This window comes from Lycorma delicatula, chromosome 1 (assembly GCF_047948215.1).
Source record: "Lycorma delicatula isolate Av1 chromosome 1, ASM4794821v1, whole genome shotgun sequence".
Taxonomy (NCBI): Eukaryota; Metazoa; Arthropoda; class Insecta; order Hemiptera; family Fulgoridae; genus Lycorma; species Lycorma delicatula.
In genome coordinates, this window is record NC_134455.1 from 346394728 (window position 1) to 346416771 (window position 22044).

At 29.7% G+C, this 22044-nt stretch overlaps 1 protein-coding gene across 2 annotated transcripts in view; it reads right to left on the reverse strand.

The window, feature by feature from the left end:
• The window catches only part of LOC142318411 (uncharacterized), a 40744-nt gene that overhangs the window by 14936 nt on the left and 3764 nt on the right, over positions 1-22044 (reverse strand). Inside the window, exons 2-5 of one of the 2 annotated variants that reach the window (XM_075354996.1) lie at positions 21160-21299; positions 12830-13201; positions 9448-9631; positions 3351-3483 (exon numbers count right to left, since the gene is read on the reverse strand). In XM_075354996.1, coding sequence (XP_075211111.1) covers positions 3351-3483; positions 9448-9631; positions 12830-13201; positions 21160-21299 — 829 coding nt within the window. The remainder of the gene's footprint in view (positions 1-3350; positions 3484-9447; positions 9632-12829; positions 13202-21159; positions 21300-22044) is intronic. The other variant, XM_075354997.1, reaches the window with a different exon arrangement.

A 22044-nucleotide genomic window follows, 5' to 3' on the forward strand; every position in this document is an offset into this window, starting at 1 on the left:
AAGCACGATCCCTCATCTGTTTACTATTTTTGCACCCGTGCATGTAAGGTATCTATCTGTAATATATATATATCTGCTGTAAGATCAATATATTAACTTTCTTCCCATTGTTGCTGGCTGCTATTTTAATCACACTTACAACCAATCAAAGTCAACCATCCTGACTGACAATCACCACATCCATTACTGATGCATTTTACAGCTGTTTATAGCTTGTTGCTCTGTAAGGTTTATTATGAGTTTAAGAAAAGTTTTATGTGTCTACTCTTTCTTAAAATAAAAAAACAACTAAATACTATGTGATTAGTTGTAGAAATTAGAAATTGAGTTGGAGGAGGAAGCATGATGTTAGTAAGAACTGCAAATAAGACGACAAGAAGAAATAATATCTACTTAATACAATTACTAACAGAAAAGATCTAAACTAAAATATAGAATTGAAAAAAACTTGGTATAATTTATTTTAGGAAAGTATTACTTCAGGTAAATGCAATTTAATTTAAAATGAACCATTATGAACTATAAAAATTGCTGAAACAAAAAAATATTCACAAATTTAAAGTTAGCAAGGATTGATTAGTTAGGATGCTGTAAGACAATCATCAAAATGTATAATGTACAATTGCCAGAAGATTGTAGTTGAAGTTATTAAATTTGTTTTTAAATATGTTACCAATTATTTTTACAAATAATGGCAAATTGGGAAAAAATTACAGCCTTGTACTGTACTAAAATTGAAATAATTACTAAAAGAAAAGTGTTCTTAATGTAACTGTACAATTATAGAAGAATGAGGGATAAATCATTTAATGATTTGATAGAACATTAGGAAAGTTTTGATACCTTGTTTTTCCATATTAAAATAGTGAAAAAGCTTACAAGAGGTCTGTTCAGAAAACAACCGAACATTTTTTAATTACATGCCAACGGAGATATATAGCGATGAAGTTGGCAGCATTGTGTTTCACGTAACCTCCTACGTAACCACATGTTCTTGGATTGTTGGTATCTCGTTTAGTTTTCATGTTATTGTTATTTGAGTGCAAGTGTTAGTAATGATTTTCATAATGTGCAATTTTCAGGAGCAACAATACAATGTAAAATTTTAAGTGAACTGGGGTTTCATACAAACATTTCAATTTTTGAAACAAGCTTATGGAGATGATGCTCTGGGTCGTACACAATGTTATGAATGGTTTTCACGATTTAAAAGTGGTTGTCAGTCAGTTAAAGATGACCGTCAACCAGGAAGGCCTTTGATTTCAACTGATAATACCCATGTTCAGAAAATCAACGATCTGGTGTGTGCAAATCGCTGATTGACTGTCAAAGAACCTGCAAGAGGTTAGCATCTCAATTGGATCATATCGTGATATTTTGACTGAAAATTTGAACATGTACAAAGTTTGTTTCTCATTTGATGACCAAACAGCAGAAAGAACATCAGGTGGATGTTTATCGGTGACTACTTGAACAAACCAATGACAATGAAATATTCATACAAACGATCATAACGGGAGATGAAAGCTGGGTTTATGGGTACGATGTTGAGACAAAAGTTCAATCATCACAATGGATTGGCAAATGATCTCCACATCCAAAGAAAGCACATCAGTGTCGATTCGATGTCATTGAGCTCTCTGTTTTTTCGATTTTAATGGAATTGTGCATTTTGAATTCTTGCCTTAGGTGAAATAGTGAACCACGCATACTATCAAGGCATTTTACAACAGTTATATGAAAAAATCTGCAAAATGAGACCAAAATTGTGGCGAGACAACTAATGGTTCCTTCACCATAACAATGTGCCCACACACAGCTTCGTCAGTTCATCAATTTTGTGCCAAAAATCAGACAACTGATTTCCCTACTCGCCAGACCTGGGTCTTTGCAATTTTTTTTCTTTGTGAAATTAAAATCAGTATGAAGGACACCGTTTTGAGACTATTGATGACATTACAGCAAATTTTTCACGGACCTTAAGGCCATTTCAAACGAAGTATCCAGAACTGCTTTGTGAAGTAGAAACACTGCTGGGAAAAGTGTGTGAATAGAGGAGGGGAGTACTTTGAAGGGAACAAGGACCAATAATCTATAAAATTAATAATAAAGATTAAAAAAATAAAGTTTGGTTATTTTCTGAACATACCTTGTAAATAGTGATAGGTCATTAGTTATTCCAGGGCGAGCATCAGCTACTGGGTGATTCACAGGTGGTGGATAGAGAACGGGCATCTGATATGAACATTATCTATAAATAAGAGTGTGCCAAATAAAAAATCCCAAACTGAGGTTGGTCAATTTATAAATCCTACATATATCATTAAATGATAATGTATGGCAAGTAGGTGCTGCTAATGATAAATGATCAATGTCTTTGAAGGTCATAAAGGAGCCATCTCTTGCAACATCTGAAATGTTAGAAGAACCTAGGAAACCCTGAAAAGTATTCAGGCTTAAAAGACTGCCTCTTCACCTGGTTAGTTTTGGTGGAACTGTTGATACCTCATTCCAAATGAAACATATTAATTATCCAGAGAAATATAAGGGGAGAAAGTTAACTGGAAATAGGAAAAAAAAAATTGAAAAGTCAAAATAAAATGATTTTTGGACCTTGGAATACAACCTTTCTCAATGTTAAAAAAAGAGTAGGAAATGAAGTATAAAGTGAACATAAGCGAAACCTGTGAACAGTAGAAGTAGCGGAAAGAATGCATTTGGAATAGGAAAGACATGTGAAGAATTGCTGTTGGTAGAGGGAAGAGACATTAGTTGGTTAAGAGGTTGACTGGATAACATGATAAGTATAAAAAATGTATGAAAAACTTGATGCCTAGTGATGAAAAAGAGATTGTAAATAAGTTAACGTTAACACACCCAAAGATTTAACACGTTACAAATCTGTAAACAAGCTTTTCTATAACACCTTGAGGTTATATGATATGAATTCCAATGATGGTAGACCCCAATTCTACTAAATCAGCAAAAATCAGAAAATCAATTAAAATTATTTGTAAATATATAAATTCCAAACTAGCATAAAATATAGTAACTGTCTCTATTATAACTTCAAAATAATTAATAAAAAAAAGTTTCATTAATGAGTAAATTTATTGGAAATACTATCTGTCTTTGCTGTAGTTACAAATACAAGAATGTAATCACAATCATAGTAATTTTTAAGAATAAAATTTTATTCTTAAAAATAAGAATAATGGGAGGCAGTTACGAGTGATGAAAAAACAATTAAATTTAACTACAAAGATTTTTGCTCTTAAACCAATGATAATAATATATGATATACCAAAATAATAAGATTATATAAACTATTGTTTATCTTATTTTTGTACCTTTGATGTAGAAGATGATTGTAAAACTGTTCTACAAGTTGTTTGTGGAGGAATGTTTGAAATAAAACATTTTAGATGCCTATAACTATCTAATGATTTTCCTTTTGAAGAGGCCCATGCTGATAGTTGAGCGCTGAAAACAAAGAAGAAATTATTTCTGAGACTGTATAAAAGAAGCTTAGTAAGTGTTAACGCATTAAAATTACAGATTTTGCAGTGGGCCATAAATAACTGATCTATTTTCTGAAATACAGCTAACTTTTATTCAGATGTAGATGTGACTACAAAATTATTCTGATTAAGGGATCTTTCTTAAGTTTATACAATGGTTAAACACTTTTCATTCATAGCTCCAAAAGAAAACTACACTATCCTTTCAATGAATTATGAAAATTTCTACTGAGCTATAACATTATTAAAACAAGGCTTTTAAATCAGTCTGTTTTTTAATTATTATTATTATTATTATTATCATCACTTTTAATTATGGAATTGCAATTTACTTAAATAAATTTTACTTTATTTTTAAATGAAAATTTTAGAAATTATACTTAGTACCGATTTGTCATGAAAAATGAATTGTCTACTACTTTATCACATTAACTAAGGAATACTTGAAATAAACCTAAAGTTCAACCATGATTGTATGGGGGTTGTTCAATAATTATAATTAAGAAACAAATGACTAGAAAAATGATGTTTACTCAAACACAATGAAACTAAGGCTACTTTTAACATAATACCTGGCTACAATTAAGCTTTCTTTTTCTTCATCTTTCAGTGAGTTTTCTTATTCTAGAAATAAAGAATTTGTATCACATTGTTGATCACTTCATTACTGGAAAACTTGGTGCCATATAAAAACTCTGAGAGGCTCAAACAAAAAAAATCTGATGGTAGATTAGACCTTAACATGAATGCAGCAGATCAACCACTTCCTCATCTGACTTTTGAATACCTTACCATGTCTTTCGAGCAGTATGAAGGAGGGGATTATCATGCAGAAGAATTATGCCTTTTCAGGGAGAACCTGGATGTTTTCTCCTTATTATGAATTTTACTCTATTTTTTAGCACATCACAATAGTACTTACGGTTTCATAGTAGGTTGTTTTCTCAAATAATTGCACTAAATTGTGCCTTTAAAACAAATCATAATAAACAAATTTTATATTTTAATTTTTAAAAAATACTAGAATTTTTAAACCATTCAAAAATGTATATCAAACTGCATATTTATTATCACAAATGAAAAAAAAAAAACACTTTTGTGCTCATTTTATTTCATTATCCAATCATAAGTCAATGAATGTCCTTGTGGAAGATTTGTTTAATTTATAATCTCATCATATACAACATTTACTAAAAGAAAAAAAAAATACTAAAAAACTAAACAAGCATAACAACAAGAACAATGTGACAAGTCATACTTATACAAAAAAATCTGTTCCCCTTTCTATTAATTGTTACTTTTGGATAAATCATGCCTAAAACTCTATCCCATGCTCACATCTATATACACCAAGATCATTTTCCCTATATTTAGACATATACGAAGCGTGGTTCAAAAGTAAGTGCCAATCTGTAACAAAATGAGTAAAGGTGAAAAAATGAAAAATCTATTAATGGTTTCAAATACATATTTACATTATTTTTTTATATAATCACCATTTAGTTCAAAACACTTTTGATATCATGAAATAAGCTTCTTTAAACCCACTACATAAAATTCTGTAATCTCAGATTGTAGCCATTTTTACACCAAGAATTTCAACTTTTCACTCTCCTCAAATTGTTACACATAACCCAGTTTTTTGAGGTGTAGGAAGAAATGGGCACAAGATAATGACTGTAAGGGGGATAATAAAAAATCTCCCATCTGAATTTTTGAGTTGTTTCTATTGTGCATGCAGCCATGTGTGGATTTATGTTATTGTGAAGAACAATTCTTCTCCATGATAAATGATCTCAGAATTCCCTGTCATCAGTTTCATAGTTAACAGTTTTTGTAAAATCATATTAAATAAATTATTTAATTAATTACATCAATAAAATAATTATAATAGTTTAATCCCTATTCTAAAATAAATAATTGTTGAAGAAATTAAAAAAAAATTAAAATAAATTGTATTTAATTTAAAATTAAAAATACCAATTAGTTATTTTAACAAATGAATAAACCTAACTTTTAAACGGCACAATGCAGTTAAGAAAATATTTCAGAATAGACTTGTAATGCGATGAATATTCCAGGTTCCATGAAATCAATCAAAAGCACACCCTTTGTCCCATAAAGTAGTTGCCATGATTTTTCTTCAAATTTTTTTGGTGTAGAAGAACCGGAATAATGCCATTGGATGGATTTTTGTTTCGTCTTAGCATTGATGTATAAAATCACATTTTGTAGACATTTTCGTGACAATATTGGAAAAAAATTTGTCTTTCTCGTGTTAAAGTGACCGACAAAGCACTGCAGATGTCATTCTGTGCTTTTTGTGAGCACTAGTCTAGATTTTTGATACCCATCATGCAGACAGTTTAAGATAGCCTAGTGTTGGTTACGATTCTCAACAATGTTGTATTTGAAACTTCTGGAAATTAAAGAGAAATATTGCTAATTGTAAAGCAATAATTTTCTCTCATTTTTGCACTCACATGTTCAATAAGATTGTTTGTCAATCCGGACACAAGGCCTGTCTCTTCTCTAGTTATTGTGAACATTTCAACTGTCTTCCTAAAACTCACATCATTGCCTCACTTTTCCTTCACTCACTGCAGTAGGCCCATATGTTTCACATAATTGGTGGTGAATTTCATCAGCAATGTACTCTTGAATTTAAAAATATAATCACTGATCGAACTTCACAAATGACAGGATTTGTTGTTATCACACACATTTAACACAATCTCGCAAAGGCAAACAATGAACTGACAGCAATGTAGTGGTTACATGCACAGCAGACCACTTAAAACTAGTGCACATGCATGAACCAATCAGTGTTGTCAACTGCTATTTAAACCGATCGGCCCTTACTTATGAACTGTGCTTCATACATGTGCACCCACACATACAATATTTAAAAACATCAATAATTAGACTAGCGAATAAAATGTTACCTAAATATTAATATGCTGCTTCCACATAACCCTCTAATGACTTTATGTTTCTGATCAAGTATTTTGTTACCAGTTCTACTTCACATAACAATCTGTAATACCAAATAATGGCCTAAAAAATTAAAATAAGCTTCCCTTTCCCCATTATTATACTAACACTTAAAACATCCTTTTCCTTATCCAGCCAATAATTTAGTAGAAATTGTAACAATCTCTATTTTAAATACAGGGAGTACAAAAAAGAGTATCAGAATATTTAATATCTCTTAACTTTGACTTAGTCATAAATCATGAATAAACTGGAAGAATAGCTCTTACAAATGTGTGTTCAATATGAGCATCATTCATTATGCTGCATATTTCCAACTGTAAGGAAAATTTGTCCAATACTTTAATCAGCATGAGTGGATTAATGATAATGACAGCTGCTTCAATTCTATGTCTTAAATCAGGTAGATTAAGAGGCAAATACACAAGAAATCCCAAAGGAAAAAAATCACATGGGGTCAGATCAGATAACTTTAGAGAACACTGAAAATAAGTTCTGTCATAGGATCCATGATGAGCAATCCAACAAACAGTCAGGGAAAGCTTCATTCAACAACAAACAACTCTGTTTTTCGATACAGAGTTATGTGGGTGAAGAGGTACACTATCTTATTGCCAAATAAAATTCTCTGGTCCATCTTGTAGTTTAGAAAAGATCCATGAACACAGCATATCCAAATAAGCAACTCTGTTACACTTGCTTCAGTGAAAAAGAATGGGCTGTAAACTGTCAGGATATTGCACAGAAAACATTTAATTTTGGGAAGTGCTTTCGCATTATACAAGCTCATGGGAATTTTCTGACCCCCTAGGGGCATTATGAGTGTTAATAACTTTTCCACCAAGATGAAATGTTGACATCACTAAACAAAATATGATCAAGAAAGTCTTCATCTTCAAACTGCTTTTGATAGTGAAGTCTGTAGTTTTCAAAGTTTGTTAACAGCTGTAAACATTATCATGCATAATAAGTAAGCATTTCTGTAAAACATTCCACATTGTCATCACCGGCACTGTTAGTTTCCAGCCAACCTTTTTAATAGATTTTTTTAGGACCACACAGAAAGACTCCTCCTGACATGGTCAATATTTTCTTCAGATATCTCAGTCCGTCCCATACTCTTCCTTTTACACAGGCACCTGGTCATCTCAAACGGACCATTGATAAATGTTATTGTCACTTGGGGAATACAATTCAACTTTCTATGGAATGAACTTTGAAGTGTAATTACAGAATCATATGTAGTAAACTGCTAAACACAAAGGACTTTCTGTTCAGGAGTTGCCATATTTCTTAGTGATGCTGTCAAGCAGAAAAAAAACGGAATCAATCTATGGCCATGGATGCAAATAAAACTCCTTTTTGCACTTTGATTCTTGCTGTAAATCAACAGTGTACACCTCCAAGAGATAACAAAACCAAAACTACAATATTTTTTTTGTACACCCAGTAAAATACTAATGTTTTGAAATTACATATTAAATTCCTTTCATAGACATCTCTGTTTAATGTGACAACATTTAGTTCAGGTGATATCTGTTTTGAGCGGGACTTTTTCTATATGATCGCTAATTTTTGCTTTAATGCCTCTGGAATATCATCAAAAATTATTATTTCATTATGTGCCAGTTGAAAAATGTGTGCTTAAATTTTTATTAAACAAAATGTAAAAAAAATTCTCAAAAATATCAATTTTTCCTCCTATTTCACCAGATAACTTGATAATTGTTTATTTTGGAGAACAGATCGAATAAGAAAAAAGTTTTGTTATTAAATTTTACACACACAACTTCATCATTTGCATATTAAAAATATATTATTATTAATGCAAAAACAGCAATAATTAATTTAAAAAAAAGGAAAAAAAAAGATTTTTGGACATTTTTTTTTTAGGAATCATATTTTACATAGGACCTTCAGATTTTGCCTCATAAAACGTTTTGATATGATAAAGGAACACGCCAAATTCTAACAAAATCTGTCAGACAATTTTGGCAGAATAATTTTGCAATCCAGATTAAAAAAAAATTGTGATTTTTTTCAAATTGTGTAGAGCCTACGAGTTTCTAGATACTTGAAAATTTAAATTGGTTAATTAGGAGAGCCTAGGGAATTTTTCAAACATACTTGCAATTTTTTTTCTTTGAAACAAATTGAATATCTTCATGAATTTTTATCTAAATTAATTTTACTCAGAAAGACGCTTCTTAAAAAAAAAGCTTCCTTTCGTTAATTATCTCTGGAGATAAACCGATTAAAGTTGACTGCCATTGTACAACTTTTGGAATAATTTATTATGAACAATTAATAGACTGATATTTAGCTACGATTCACATTTGCCAGTATGATATCTGAACTTTCTAACTTACAAGATATCGATTAAAAAAAAACAAAAAAAAAACAATAATCTTGTTTGATAATATTGCAAGTGTGCATTTGAATTTTGTTAAATAAAAATTAAAACACACTTTTTTCAACTGGCGCATAACGAAATAATCATTTCTGATAATATTCTGGAGGCTTTAAAGCAAAAATTAGCAATCATATAGAAAAAATTCCAAATATGTCCATTTTAAAATATATAGCACCTGGATTAATCCCATGAAAATGTATCTACCTACCCGATTCAATCATTTTTCAAATTAGCATACATTTGAAACTACTGAATCATTAATTACACTTTCATGAAAAAAGGAAAAATGTCTAAATCTATAAGAATCCATAACTTAACAACAGTTTTTGGACAAACATAAAATATCATGAACCGAGTTATTACTAGGTAGTTAAAATATAAAACAGTTAGTTTCTTGTACAATAATTAAGGAGAATTCTGTTTAAACGGCACACTAGATATTTTCTGTACTCAATTTATTTTGAAAAGAATAAACAGTAACACAAAACACAATAATGATGATAAAATAAAATAATTTACCTCATTTGATCTACTGATGAAGATAAAGATGATTTTGATTTAGAATTTGGTGTAGAACAAAAAGTAGTGCGTTTATCAGAAATGCTATGTTTATTTTTTGGTGCAATAAATACATCATCTGTTGTTTCTTTTCTAGGCTCAATTGGTGAAAGGTTTTCATTATCACTGTTTTCAGCTACGTCATCTTTAATAATGCATGAAAAGAAATCACATTGCAAAAAATTTTAATTGAATAAAACAAAAGAATAAATGCGTATAAATAAGCCTTTTAGTAAATATAAATAAAAGAGGCGACTGATAAGTAATGAATAACATTAATTATTATCAAGTAATGGCCATGTATTAATTTCTGATTAATTGGAAAAACCTGACCTCTATATTTAAATCCTTACCATATTCTAATGCTTCCATAACATTTTTCATTAGTACTAGTTTTATATGTGAAGGTGGTCAAATAACTTGGTATAACTCAAAAAAGTATAATATTCTTAACAGTTTCTTTTCCTGGAATGAAATTATCTCTTTTTGGACACCATTTAATTGAATAATGTTGATTGGTAGCATGACTATACTATAAATACAAGAAACATCAGTATCTTGTAAAGCCGCCTTGTAAACCAAGGAATTAATATTTTTTGGTAGCCAAACTTAAGTGTTTATCATACTTTTCAAAATGTGTGAAATACTAGGGTTGTTCAAAAGGTTCTTGGCCTGACACAGTGGGGGCACAAATATGACCAAATATCAAGTATGATTATTTGTATGGATGGCTTATTGACATCACAAACTTTTCCGTAGACAATGTCCATTACATTTTATATGATGTTTTGCGAACGAAAAAGCTTTCCACTTGATGGGTGTTGTGTTTAACAGTTGACAAAATCACATTTGATTGAACATTCTCAAGGGTGTTTAACTTATATAAACATAATTCTACTGAATTTCTTCAATGTTTTATAAACAGTAAATGAAACATGGATTCACCATCACAAGCTAATATTCAGGCTAAATGTTCATATCTGGCCAAAAAAAGTGTTCTTTCACTATGATAATGAGCCTCCACACACAAGTTGTAGCTGCAACACTCCATGATCTACACTTGCACTGTATTTGGCGGATATGGTTCCCAGTGATTAGTTCTTTCCAAACCTGAAGAAATGGTTCACTGGATGAAGATTCACTTCAAATGATGTTAAATCTGAGATAACTGTTATTTTGTAGAGCTGGACAAATCAAATTATACTGAGGGTATTGAAATGTTGTAAAGTCATTAGTCTACATGAATCAAATTGCAAGGAGAGTATGTTGGAAAAAAATTTGTGTGTTTTCTTTGTCAGACCAAGAACTTTTTGAATGGCCTTTATACTTTTTTTTTTTTTTTTTATTCCTACAACATGAGTTACCAAAACAGAGGAGGAAAGCTTGTTCGAATTATGCAACATAAATACTGAAAATTATTTTTCCATGAGTATAAACGAATTATCAATAGACATGTAATACCCAGGTGAAAAAGCAACTTATTAAGATCACAGCAGGAACAAATTAAAGCAATCATAAATAAAGTATTTCATTAGATTTTGATTTCTATTTCTATTTAATTTTTTCAAATGTAAACCTAGTAGTTTTGTTTGTAGTTTAGACAAATAGAGGTCTTGAATTAAATCATTTAGTTCTGCTAGTCTGTTGAGATGTGGTTGAGTATTTGATTCTTCTATGAATTTTTTATTTCTTGAAGTTTGCAATAGTATCAAGAGCACCCTTCCATCACATCAGTCAGAAGTTTTTATACTAAAATTTTTTAAAACTTCTATACACAGAATTTTATGATAGAACACATAACTTTAGGCAATGATAATTTGAAAACATGATGTAATAAAATATTCTGAAATACATTTTCTTAGCATGAAAAATAGTATAAGAAACCCCCACTTTCTTTCCAATTTCAAAAACTGCATTAACCAGTGTACTCCATTAGAAAGTGTTTGATATGTCCATGGAATGTCAGAGATGTTAATAGTACATGCTTGAGGCTATTCTTAGTTTCTCGCTTCTCCACTAGGAGCATACAACATATTTGTCAGATACATTCATAATTCTGTTGTTGGCAATCACTTAGTCAATCAAATAATGTTATTTGTGAAAAATTAAGATAAAAGAACATTTCATGAAACAAACTTTACTTTTTGAAAGGCAAAACCACACAGGAAACTAAAGGCAAGGTGTATAAATATAATACAATAAGTCAGCTCCATCGATTACAAAGCTTACAAACAGTTTGCTTATTTTTGTAGTGGTCATGTGAGCACAAATGATACTGATGTTTCTAACGGTCTGTTGAGGTTACTATTACAGAGAATATAAACAAAAACTATGACATGGTGTTAAGGATAGAAGATTGAAAGCATGTGATATCACTAAAACAGTAAGCATCTCAAATGAATGAGCGCATCTTATTTTACACAAATATTTACAAATGCAGAAACTATGCAAGATGGGCACCCTATTTGCTCACAATTGATCAAAAGTGTGAACTAGTAAACGCTTCTATGCATGGATTGGAGCTATTTCAACATAATCAAGAGGAATTTTTATGCTGTTAACAGCTTATGAAAATCTGAATACATTACTATCATCCTGAACTGAGGATAAAAATAGTGGGATATAGTCAGAGAAATCACTTCAAACAAAGTGAAAACCATTCCAGTCTTTTGCAGATGCACAAGGATTCACATGGCATAATCTTCATTAACTTTCTGGAGGAGGTTCTTTTTATCAAAACAATGCGCCAGCTCATCCTTTTTTGACTGCTAAATTATTTAACACTGTGAAATTCTTCTGCGTCTCCCTACTTGCCAGCCTCAGTAACTTTGGGCTAGTTTCCATTTCCAAAGATGAAGAAGTGGAAAGAGATTTATGTGAAATACTGAAGTTATTGGTGAAATATCTACCTATTTTGAAGCCTTGGATAAATCACATGTAAGAATAAGAATAAAAACTTGAGCAACATTCGATTTATGGGTAGATTTGAAAGGAGATTATGCTAAGAAATAAAAAAAAATTCTCAAAAAACTGTCTTCTTTATTTTTGCACAAAATTATCAAAACACATCTTGAACATTGGTTTAACTCACGGAACCATAACCCTATAAAATGTTTTGAAAAAAAAATTTAAAGTGCAATGAAAGCAGTAAGCAGGTCTTAATCTGCATCAGATTGAATAACATGTTACATAGCGTAGCAAATTTTATATCCCATAAAAAATCCACACAAATGCAACAAGAACACAAGAATAAGATAAACAGAGAATACGAAACCATAAATTCATGCGTGGAAAGGAAACATTATTTATTTACATGCAATTAATAATAACAACAAATACAAACTTGATAAAATAAATGTGGAGTTGAGCTGATCATTTGTTTCCAACACAGGAACATCTTCAAATTTATTATCAATACTTATTAAAGCTGGTTTACTAGATACTTCATCAATATCTTCTGTGACAAGTTTACTTGAATTACAACTCTCAGCCTTAATATTTGATCTTTTTAATTTGCATGTTGGTTCTTTATTAAACAGATTAGATAAGATCTGTTTCTCCATTTTATTAAATTTATTTAAAACACTTGTATTGATATGTTTTTTTGTTGCACTTTTGTGTTGTATTATTTTGTTTTGTTGTTTAACTTTAAAGAGTTCATTACGCTTATTTGGCTTTGCTAGAACAGTTTTTAATGATGGAATTACATTACAACCTGCAAAAAACATTTACAAGTGAATTTTTACTTTAACATACTAAGGAGAAAGAAAATACAAATTCATTAGGCTGGACAGGATTAAAAATCAAAAGTAGTAACTAATTTCAAGAGCCTCGTAATTCAACTTAATGTGTGTTTAAAAAGCTAAATGTATATATTTACACTTGGATTATTTAAACACACTATGTAAAAAATAATTTTAAAAATTGTTTGCTTTTCTGGTTATATAATTACATTTATTCAATATACTAACTATATAGGGGAAAGTAAGTTAATTGGTCAAATTTTGCATGCCAAGATTTTCACAGCTCTACACCTTTAATGATGTTCTCTAATAAAAGAAACACAATTTTACCATTGAAAAATTAGGAAGGATGTAAGTATGTATGTTAGCCTGTTTTTTGGTTGTTACCTCCAGAATTGATGGGTCATTCTGGATGAAATTTGGCATGATTTCTGTAAATGGGGTATTAATGCAATTTAATTTTGGTCATAGTTAGTCAAAGAAAGCAGGTGATAAGCACCTTACGGGTCCTGTAACTCAAAATTTTGGTAAATGTTTTCACATAATTTAATGCTACTTAGGTAGTTAAAATACTTTCTGATTGTGTTTGATCTACTCAAATCCCCTATAAACAGGATGGTGGGGGATGGACATTTTTTTTTATTTTTAATAAATAAATAAACAAGACCCAACCCTAACTTTGAATTTATTAGAATAAAGCAACTTTACGCAATTGGCGTAAACAGTTATATTTTTGTCTGTCATCATGGGAATAGAAATAAGTTGTACAGTTTCTTCTCATCAAAGGCCTGTGTCCTTTGGTTACCACTATTCTGTCTTTTGTAATTTGGTTTCTTTTTCAGGTTTCTATAGTCTTAATACTATAATTATTATTTATCAGTATTATTCTCACAACAGTGAGGGTAAAGAACAACATGGGAATTCTGGCTAGGCAAAAATGGCGATTGAAGCAAACTGTAGGACAGATGAGAACGGGGAGTGAAGTATGTTCTGTGGCCTTGGATCAGCCCTCGGGCTCTCCAGCACTGACCTCAACAGGGGTCCATGGACACAGCCCTGATTGGCTAGTTTCTTAATAAAACTAATTAAATTTTCTTTAAAAATAACAAGAATTTTTTATATCCTGTTGAACCAGTTATACATAAATATATATACTCGAATAACTTTCATTAACACCTTCAGAAATAAATTGAAATTTTTTATTATGTTCATGTACCTTAACATTATTTCATGTGTTTAATATTTTAAATAATTAGTATAGAGTTTAATCACATCTATTTCTTTATTTTATAATGCTGCTCTGCTTAACGTTTTAGCATAGTTTCCTTTGATCCATCCAAGCAAATGTCAGGATAGTTCCTTTTTCTTATACATATAGTAGTACGTCTACCAATTCCTGATGTAATCCACTATTATGTACCAAATAAAAGTTATTTAATTATCTACACAGACCACATTCCCATCACAGGACAAGAAACATATAAACTGCACAAAACAGCACTCACCATTTGAAAATAAATTTTAGAAAGAAAATTCTGAACATAACACATAAAAACTAATATCTCAACAATGATTGTGATTGAAAATATTGATAATGTAACTTTAATGAGAAGAGAATGTTATTAATTAACACTAACAAATCTTTTGTAAAAACAATTCCCATTAATTTGAAAGTGAATAATTTATAATTTTAAAATGTTACGTATTACACCATTTGATGAATGCATTATAATTACATCACTCATGATTCAATCCAAACCAATTATCCCAAAATACAAAACTAAAATATTGCTGGCAAAATTTAATTTTTTTTTGCCACAATTCTACTACATTTATTGTTAAAAATAGGGTTATTTTATTTTTTAAATATTTCTTTTTTTTGAGTAGCCATTTTGCATTGTTCTGAGGTTTACATAATAATTTCTTTACTTTCAAAGACATCAAGTTCAAACAAAAAACACATTTAATCTGTATAAAACATACTATATTTACTATCCAAATCATTCTGTGGCCTATACCAAAGGATTTAACTAAAAAAAACTGAGAATCTAAATTATAAAAGCACAAAATTTTAATTTTGATTTTTAGTAAGGCAAAAATAGAGTTGAAATTACGTAGACACTTTGCATGAGACTACTTTCTGAAAAGTCTGAGATCTGGGAATTATTTGCTTCACTTTTTTGAAGTTTCAAAGCATTGTAATTCGCATAAAAACAATTATATTCAAACTAAAATAAGTCAAAAATAAAAAGTTACAAAAATCTTAAATATTCATAAAACCACCACCTATACATGTGTAGTAAAATATTATCATTTGATCACTGAAATGTAACTAATATTGGAGTTGAACAAGTTCAAAATATGATGAAATCAGATTTGTACAATATGTACTAACAAAACTTCATTATTAAAAGTTAAAATCGGACAATGAGGTAGTTTTATTTTAACATGTACTGAATTATATTTTTTTCCCAGCTATACTGGTATATGCTGCTATAGTTATCAGTAAAAAATTCTTATTTTAAGTTTTGTGTCTTGGGGAGTTATTTAAAGAAATGATTTAAGTAGATTTAAATAATCTGTGAAAAATGTATTATTCCAATGTGCCTAAGTCCAAAAAATCTATTTTGTTAAACAAACATTTGTGCATATGCTGGTCTGCATTTGGTTTTATAACTCTGAACCCTGTTGAATGATTTTCTTTAAACTTGTAGAAAGGAACTACCTTTGAGAGGAAAGAATGTATTACATTTTTGCAGAAATTGGAAAAAGGGGTGGGGGAGGTGTTTTGGCCAAAATAAAATTTCAAATCTTTATTGGGACCATTTTAGCAAAATACTTGAAGTTTTTAATCAAGATCATAACTTATCAAAAATGTTGGTACTTTTTCAGAATTTCACAGCCAAAAAAAAATTATAATTTGTATATTTAATATTAATTATACAAGGTTAGCTAGTGAAGTAAGCATAGGTTGTGTTGAAATACGTACAATTCATCAGTACATGGAATCATGTACTGATTAACATAACTTAACCGAATATAACCACTATGTCCACTAACCTCATCTTATTAACTTTATATAAACAAATTATATACAATCAAATAATATGATAATCACATTATCATATAAGATGATAATATAATAATATTCTGATAATAATAACATGATTGTTAAAAAAAAATGTAGAAAATTTCGGCTATGAAATTCTGAAAAAGAATTAAAATTTTTATTTAATATTCACCCCTTCACAAAAAAAGACATATATATATATATATATATACATTTTTTACCTATATATTGTTTCAAAAAACAAAACCAGCTTAAAAATGTTCTGCCTATCCATTCCAATGGTTTGTGGTAACAAAAACAATTATTTTTTTTAAATTTAAAAATATTTTAAATCCCGCAAATTACCCATTGAATTTAAATGTAAAAATCTTGATTTTTAAAATATTTGTTAGTCTTACTCTTTCTTCATTATTTCTTGAGAAAAAAAAATTAACCAAAAATATTTTACTCTTTCTAGAAAATTACAAATTTGTTTATTTAGAATTATGGTTAACAATTATTATCTTTGTACTTCTAAACAATTTAAAAAAAATCTTTTTTTAAATTATTATCACCACTTAGGGATTATTTTCTTAAAAATTAATTTTACCTGATTGCTTTCTTTATAATAAAAAAAGATTTAACACTGAAAAAAAAGGACAGGTAAAATTAATGTAGATTTCGATATTAGAAACTAAAGAATGTGGTAAGAGAATTTAACCACTGTAGATACCACTCATGAATCTTTCCATTTACCTTCAGCTTCTTAAAGAGTAACATTTATTAAATTAACACACGGCCTCAGTCGGCCTTAAATATAATTAGAATAATTTTTGAATGAAAATGCAAACTAAATGAAAATGAAATTACTACAAACACAAAATCAGTAGAGTATGAAAATCTAATTAAAAATTTCAAAGAAATGTTTGTGATAGTTAGCAAGGAAGAAAAAAGTCAGTCATTACTCTTTTACTTATCCCCTGGACTAAACAGAAATTCTATGAAGAATTTAATATAGCAGATTACTTATTAATTTAATGAAAAGAAAAGGCATACTTCAGATTTAGGAAAGAGAGGAGGTAATAAATTAAATGAAATACTTGTAAGTATATTATGCCTTAAAAACAAAGATTGTGTATCGCTGGGTGCAACAAACAAGACTGATGTTATTCACTTCATAATAATGAATTAACTTTAACAGAAATATCCTAACCACAGAATTGGTAGGTCTGTTTTTGGTCTAAGTGGTTTGTACTGTACTTCCTGGTGCATCTGAAATACACAATGTATTTATGCAAATACTAGTCATTCAGAAAAGTACTCAGCAAGATACAAGTATGACCAAATGTCTATGATGATATTTATCAAGTATGATCCTTTAGTTGGCTGGAAACTTTCAGATGAAGTTCTGTTTACAAATTGTTGTTTTTTCAAATTTTGGGCCCAAAAAAAGGGCTTAGTATCCAAAAATACTGATGTTATGCACTTTTTCAGATTACAAAAATTAGAACTAAACTCATTAGAATGAATAAATTGATAATTAAAAAATAGTCAGTAACAAAATGATAAACAATTCAAATACATTAACAAGTTGTTCTATTCACTTTTACCTTATTTTACTCCTGCTAATGGAAGTTATGAATAAATCTTGCACTTTTTGATAACAAACTTAACATAACTTAGTGCTTCTGCCATTTTTTTATTGAGTAGAACTAATAAGTCCTCATTCATCTTTGGTCTAATGTTGTTTCCTCTTCCAGTAGTTGATAGAAAAACCTCTGAAGGTGTTGCATCTTTAAAACATTTTCTAGTTGAACCCGTGTTTGTTATCCCTCAAAAATTTCTTGAATAAAGTACCAGGACTCTGCGGATGGAAAAAGTATATTCGATATTCCTCTTCAATTTCATGTATTTTGACTTCAATGACTTCACCTAGCCACCCCTTGCCAGCATATATGCAGCAAACATAATTTTTACATTTTGGCTTTGGTAAACCTATAAACCAATCAGAAACACTAATTTCCTTGAGTACAGATATTAACATAAATGTTTCTGATTCAGAGGTCACCTGGACTTTCAGAATACATTTCTGACTTGTTGGGACATAACTGTGAAAGGTTTTTCTTTCTGGAACTGTTGTGATTACTTGATAACTAGAACTGAGGTATTCTTCAGTCTCTTGAACACCTTTATTAGAACAGAAAATAAATGTTATATTTTTAATATTGTCTTTGCAATAATTGTACATTTCAAAAGGTGTAACAATTTGATTGTTGACTGTCCTGTGAAGGCTTGCTTTAATCAGTGCTTCTTACAGCTCCACCAGTACCATCACATAATCCTTTTATGTGCCAGAAGCAAACTAGCACTGCTGATGTAAAATGTTTTAAAGATATGCTTACAAATCGGCATCAAACCATTTACAGCTGTTACAGAAGTTGAAGCCTACCAACTGTGCCTTGTATATCAATTTCACAATCTAAATCTTGCAGCAGAAGATGACTTTCTTTATCAAAATGTGTTTAGTGATGAGCCAACATTTCGTCTTAGTAGAGAAGTTAATACTCATAATACTCTTACCTAGGGGTCAGAAAATCCCCAAAAATCTTACAATGTGAAAAGGTCACCCAAAAATCAAATGTTTTCTGTGCAATATGTCAACAGGAAGTTTATGGGTCATTCTTTTTCACTAAAGCAAGTATAACAAGAATTGCTTATTTAGTCATGCTGTGTGCATGGCTCTTTCCTCAACTACAAGATGAATCAGACAATTTTATTTGCCAACAATATGATGCACCTCCTCACTGGTACTACTCTGTGCAGGATCAGTTGATTGATGTTTTCCTTGATTACTTGAAATGGAACTGATGACACAGCTTGTTTATGGTGGCCTCCAAGGTGACCTGATCTGACCTCAAATGTGACTTTTTTCCTTTGGGGTTTTATAAAGGATTTTATCTATATACCTCCATTACCTACTGATCTACCTGATTTGAGGTGGTAGATTGAAGCAGCTGTTGTTTCCATCAGTCCAAAAAGGCTGGTTAAAGTATGGGATGAACTCTCCCATCAGTTGGATGCGTGCATATTATACAGCCATAACAAAAGGAGCTCAAGTTGAAAACTTGCAGATAAAAACTGTTCTACCATTTCATTTGTGATTCATTACTGTAAGTCAAATTTAAGAAATATTAAATAGCTTTAAACCCTTGATATTCTTTCTTGAACACCCTGAACTTAATTCCAAAATTGAGATTTTAAGTTTTTAAAGTTTATAATTTCTACTAATTTCTGAGTTATTTATTCCAGTACAGGCCAAAACATCCTTTGGACATAAAATAGTGTATGCTTTATGCAGATTATGGATTTTTATTTTAATTTTATAGCTTTAAAAAAGTAAATTATTCGTATCTACAAACCTCAAAAAAATGCAAAATTGTTCAATTGCCTATACAAAATGGCTGCTACAAAAAAAAAAAATAAAATGTTGAAATAGAATATCTATTTTGAATACTGTAAATGTTATAAAACCTTAAGTGAATTGACCATAACGTTATACAGAGTGATTCTATGCCCTTACTCCAGGGCAAAGAAAACCATACATCTGATGTAAAACAGAGTTTTTGTTTTCTAAAAATATGTTCTTTTACATTTGTAATACAAAAACTTTATTATATGATTAATAAATACGCAAAATTTATTACCAAACCTTTTAGAGAATTTAATCCTGAGAAAACTGATGTAAAATAGCCCAACAAAAACCAAATACAAATCCAAGACATTTGATTTAATTAATAACACTTATACTATGAAAACGAAGAGATTATACTTGCAAAGCAAGTTCGCTTAACTACAAAATGCAATGATACAAAAAATAGCATTATATTAAAGATAAAAGAGAATTAAAAAAATTAATAAAATAAAAAACCAGTACTAACATTATTCAGACAATAAAATTTATGTACCTATCTTGAATTCACTGTCAAATTGAGAAATTATGATTTTGTAAATTGGTAAAAGAAATCAGCTGGCCAATAATGAATTTTAAGTCACATCATCAATGCATTGCATGTTCTGTTACTGTTGTGAGCTGTTACTCACAGCACAGTACAGTGTAATTTAATTAAAGTGTGTGTTTGTTTTAATTGGTGTCATACTGCAGTAATAATGCCTTTGTTATTTATGGCTGAGTAATACGCTGTCATGGTATTATCTTGGAAGTGTGTGATGGAAATACAACTGCTATTGCTGCAGAATACCAAAGATATTTTTCTAACTGCGAGTTCCAAATCCTAAACCAATTAGTGGAACAATCCATATGCTATGAGAAATGGGTTTCCCAGCATTAGTACTCGCTGTGACTGTTCTGTGTTCTACTACAAACATAAAAATGTGTATTTAGACAACCAATCTGTTTTAATTTTATGTTAGATAATATGAAAACTACTGGAGGTGTGGTTCTGGAACTTGTTTTATTTAATTTGTCAGGTCAAAAACCATAAGAAACCATCAAGTTTACCCCTTAATTTGGATACCTGGAATTTCAGTATGGTTTTATTTCATTATTTGCCCAGGAATCAGGGCAAAAAAATTCGCTAGATGTAAATTGCTAATGGAGCGTTTCTGAACTCATGTTTATATGAAATTTTCATTATTTTTGTTAGTAGAATAAGTTCAGAAAGTGCTGCTAGCACTACACAAATCACCCTGCATAGTATGAAATTACTATAATAGCTAAGGTATAATGCACTTGATACAATTCATCAGTTGTATAAAAATACAAAAAAATAAATGGAGAATAAAGATCACGTTAAGTATACTTTAACTTACAAAAAAAGTATACAAGGTTTTTGTAAACAGTTAATGTAAGAAATTACTTACTTTTATTGTAGTTAGTTGGTTTTTTAACTCCCAGAACAGCAGCAGAAATAGAATTTGGAGGATAAGTATTCATCCTTCCACGAAATACCCGAGCTAACAAACGTTTTTCTCGTTCCTCTCTCCATTTTTGTACTTGGGCTCTATAAACAATTAAACAGTTCTGATGCAAAACAGAATTCTCACAGTTATTCATAAAAGAATAACTTTTCAAGAATATATAGCAACAAATAAATTAACAGAAGATTCCAAAATGTTAAAGGAAAAAAGAGCTCTTACACATAATTATTTATTACCAAGAAAAAATATACAAAAAGATGCAAGATTTATAGATAAAAAATAAATTAAATAGAATTATATTTACAAAGTGTAACCTTTGTAAATCTTTATTTATGAAAGATTTTCATGAAGATTATTTATTTTTTGCAATTATTTTCTGTCTCCGATAGTAAACTTAGGTGAATGAAAACATTAGCAACTATTTCTTTTATAATTCTTGAAGTTAATTTTTTTTGCTGTATGAAAAAAAATTACTTCTAAACTTATAGATAAGAAATTTAAAAAAAGTTTCTTTGCATGCATAATATCAAATTAAAACTTGAATGACAGACATAAGCCGTAAATTCTAGGGCAACATTATGCTAAAAAAATTTTTTTCAAACATGTTAATTAAGACATGGTTACCTCAATTATTAATCAATGGTATAGACACTGAAAAAAGTTAACAGTAAAATAAATGGATAGAATGACTGTAAAAATTATGAGTCTTTGTAGAGTTCAAAAAGGCATATAACTCAACTGATAAAACTTCCTTATTTAATATCCTAGAAGAATTCAGTGTAGATCCCAAAATAATTAAATTGACCAAAATAAAATTCACTGGATGAT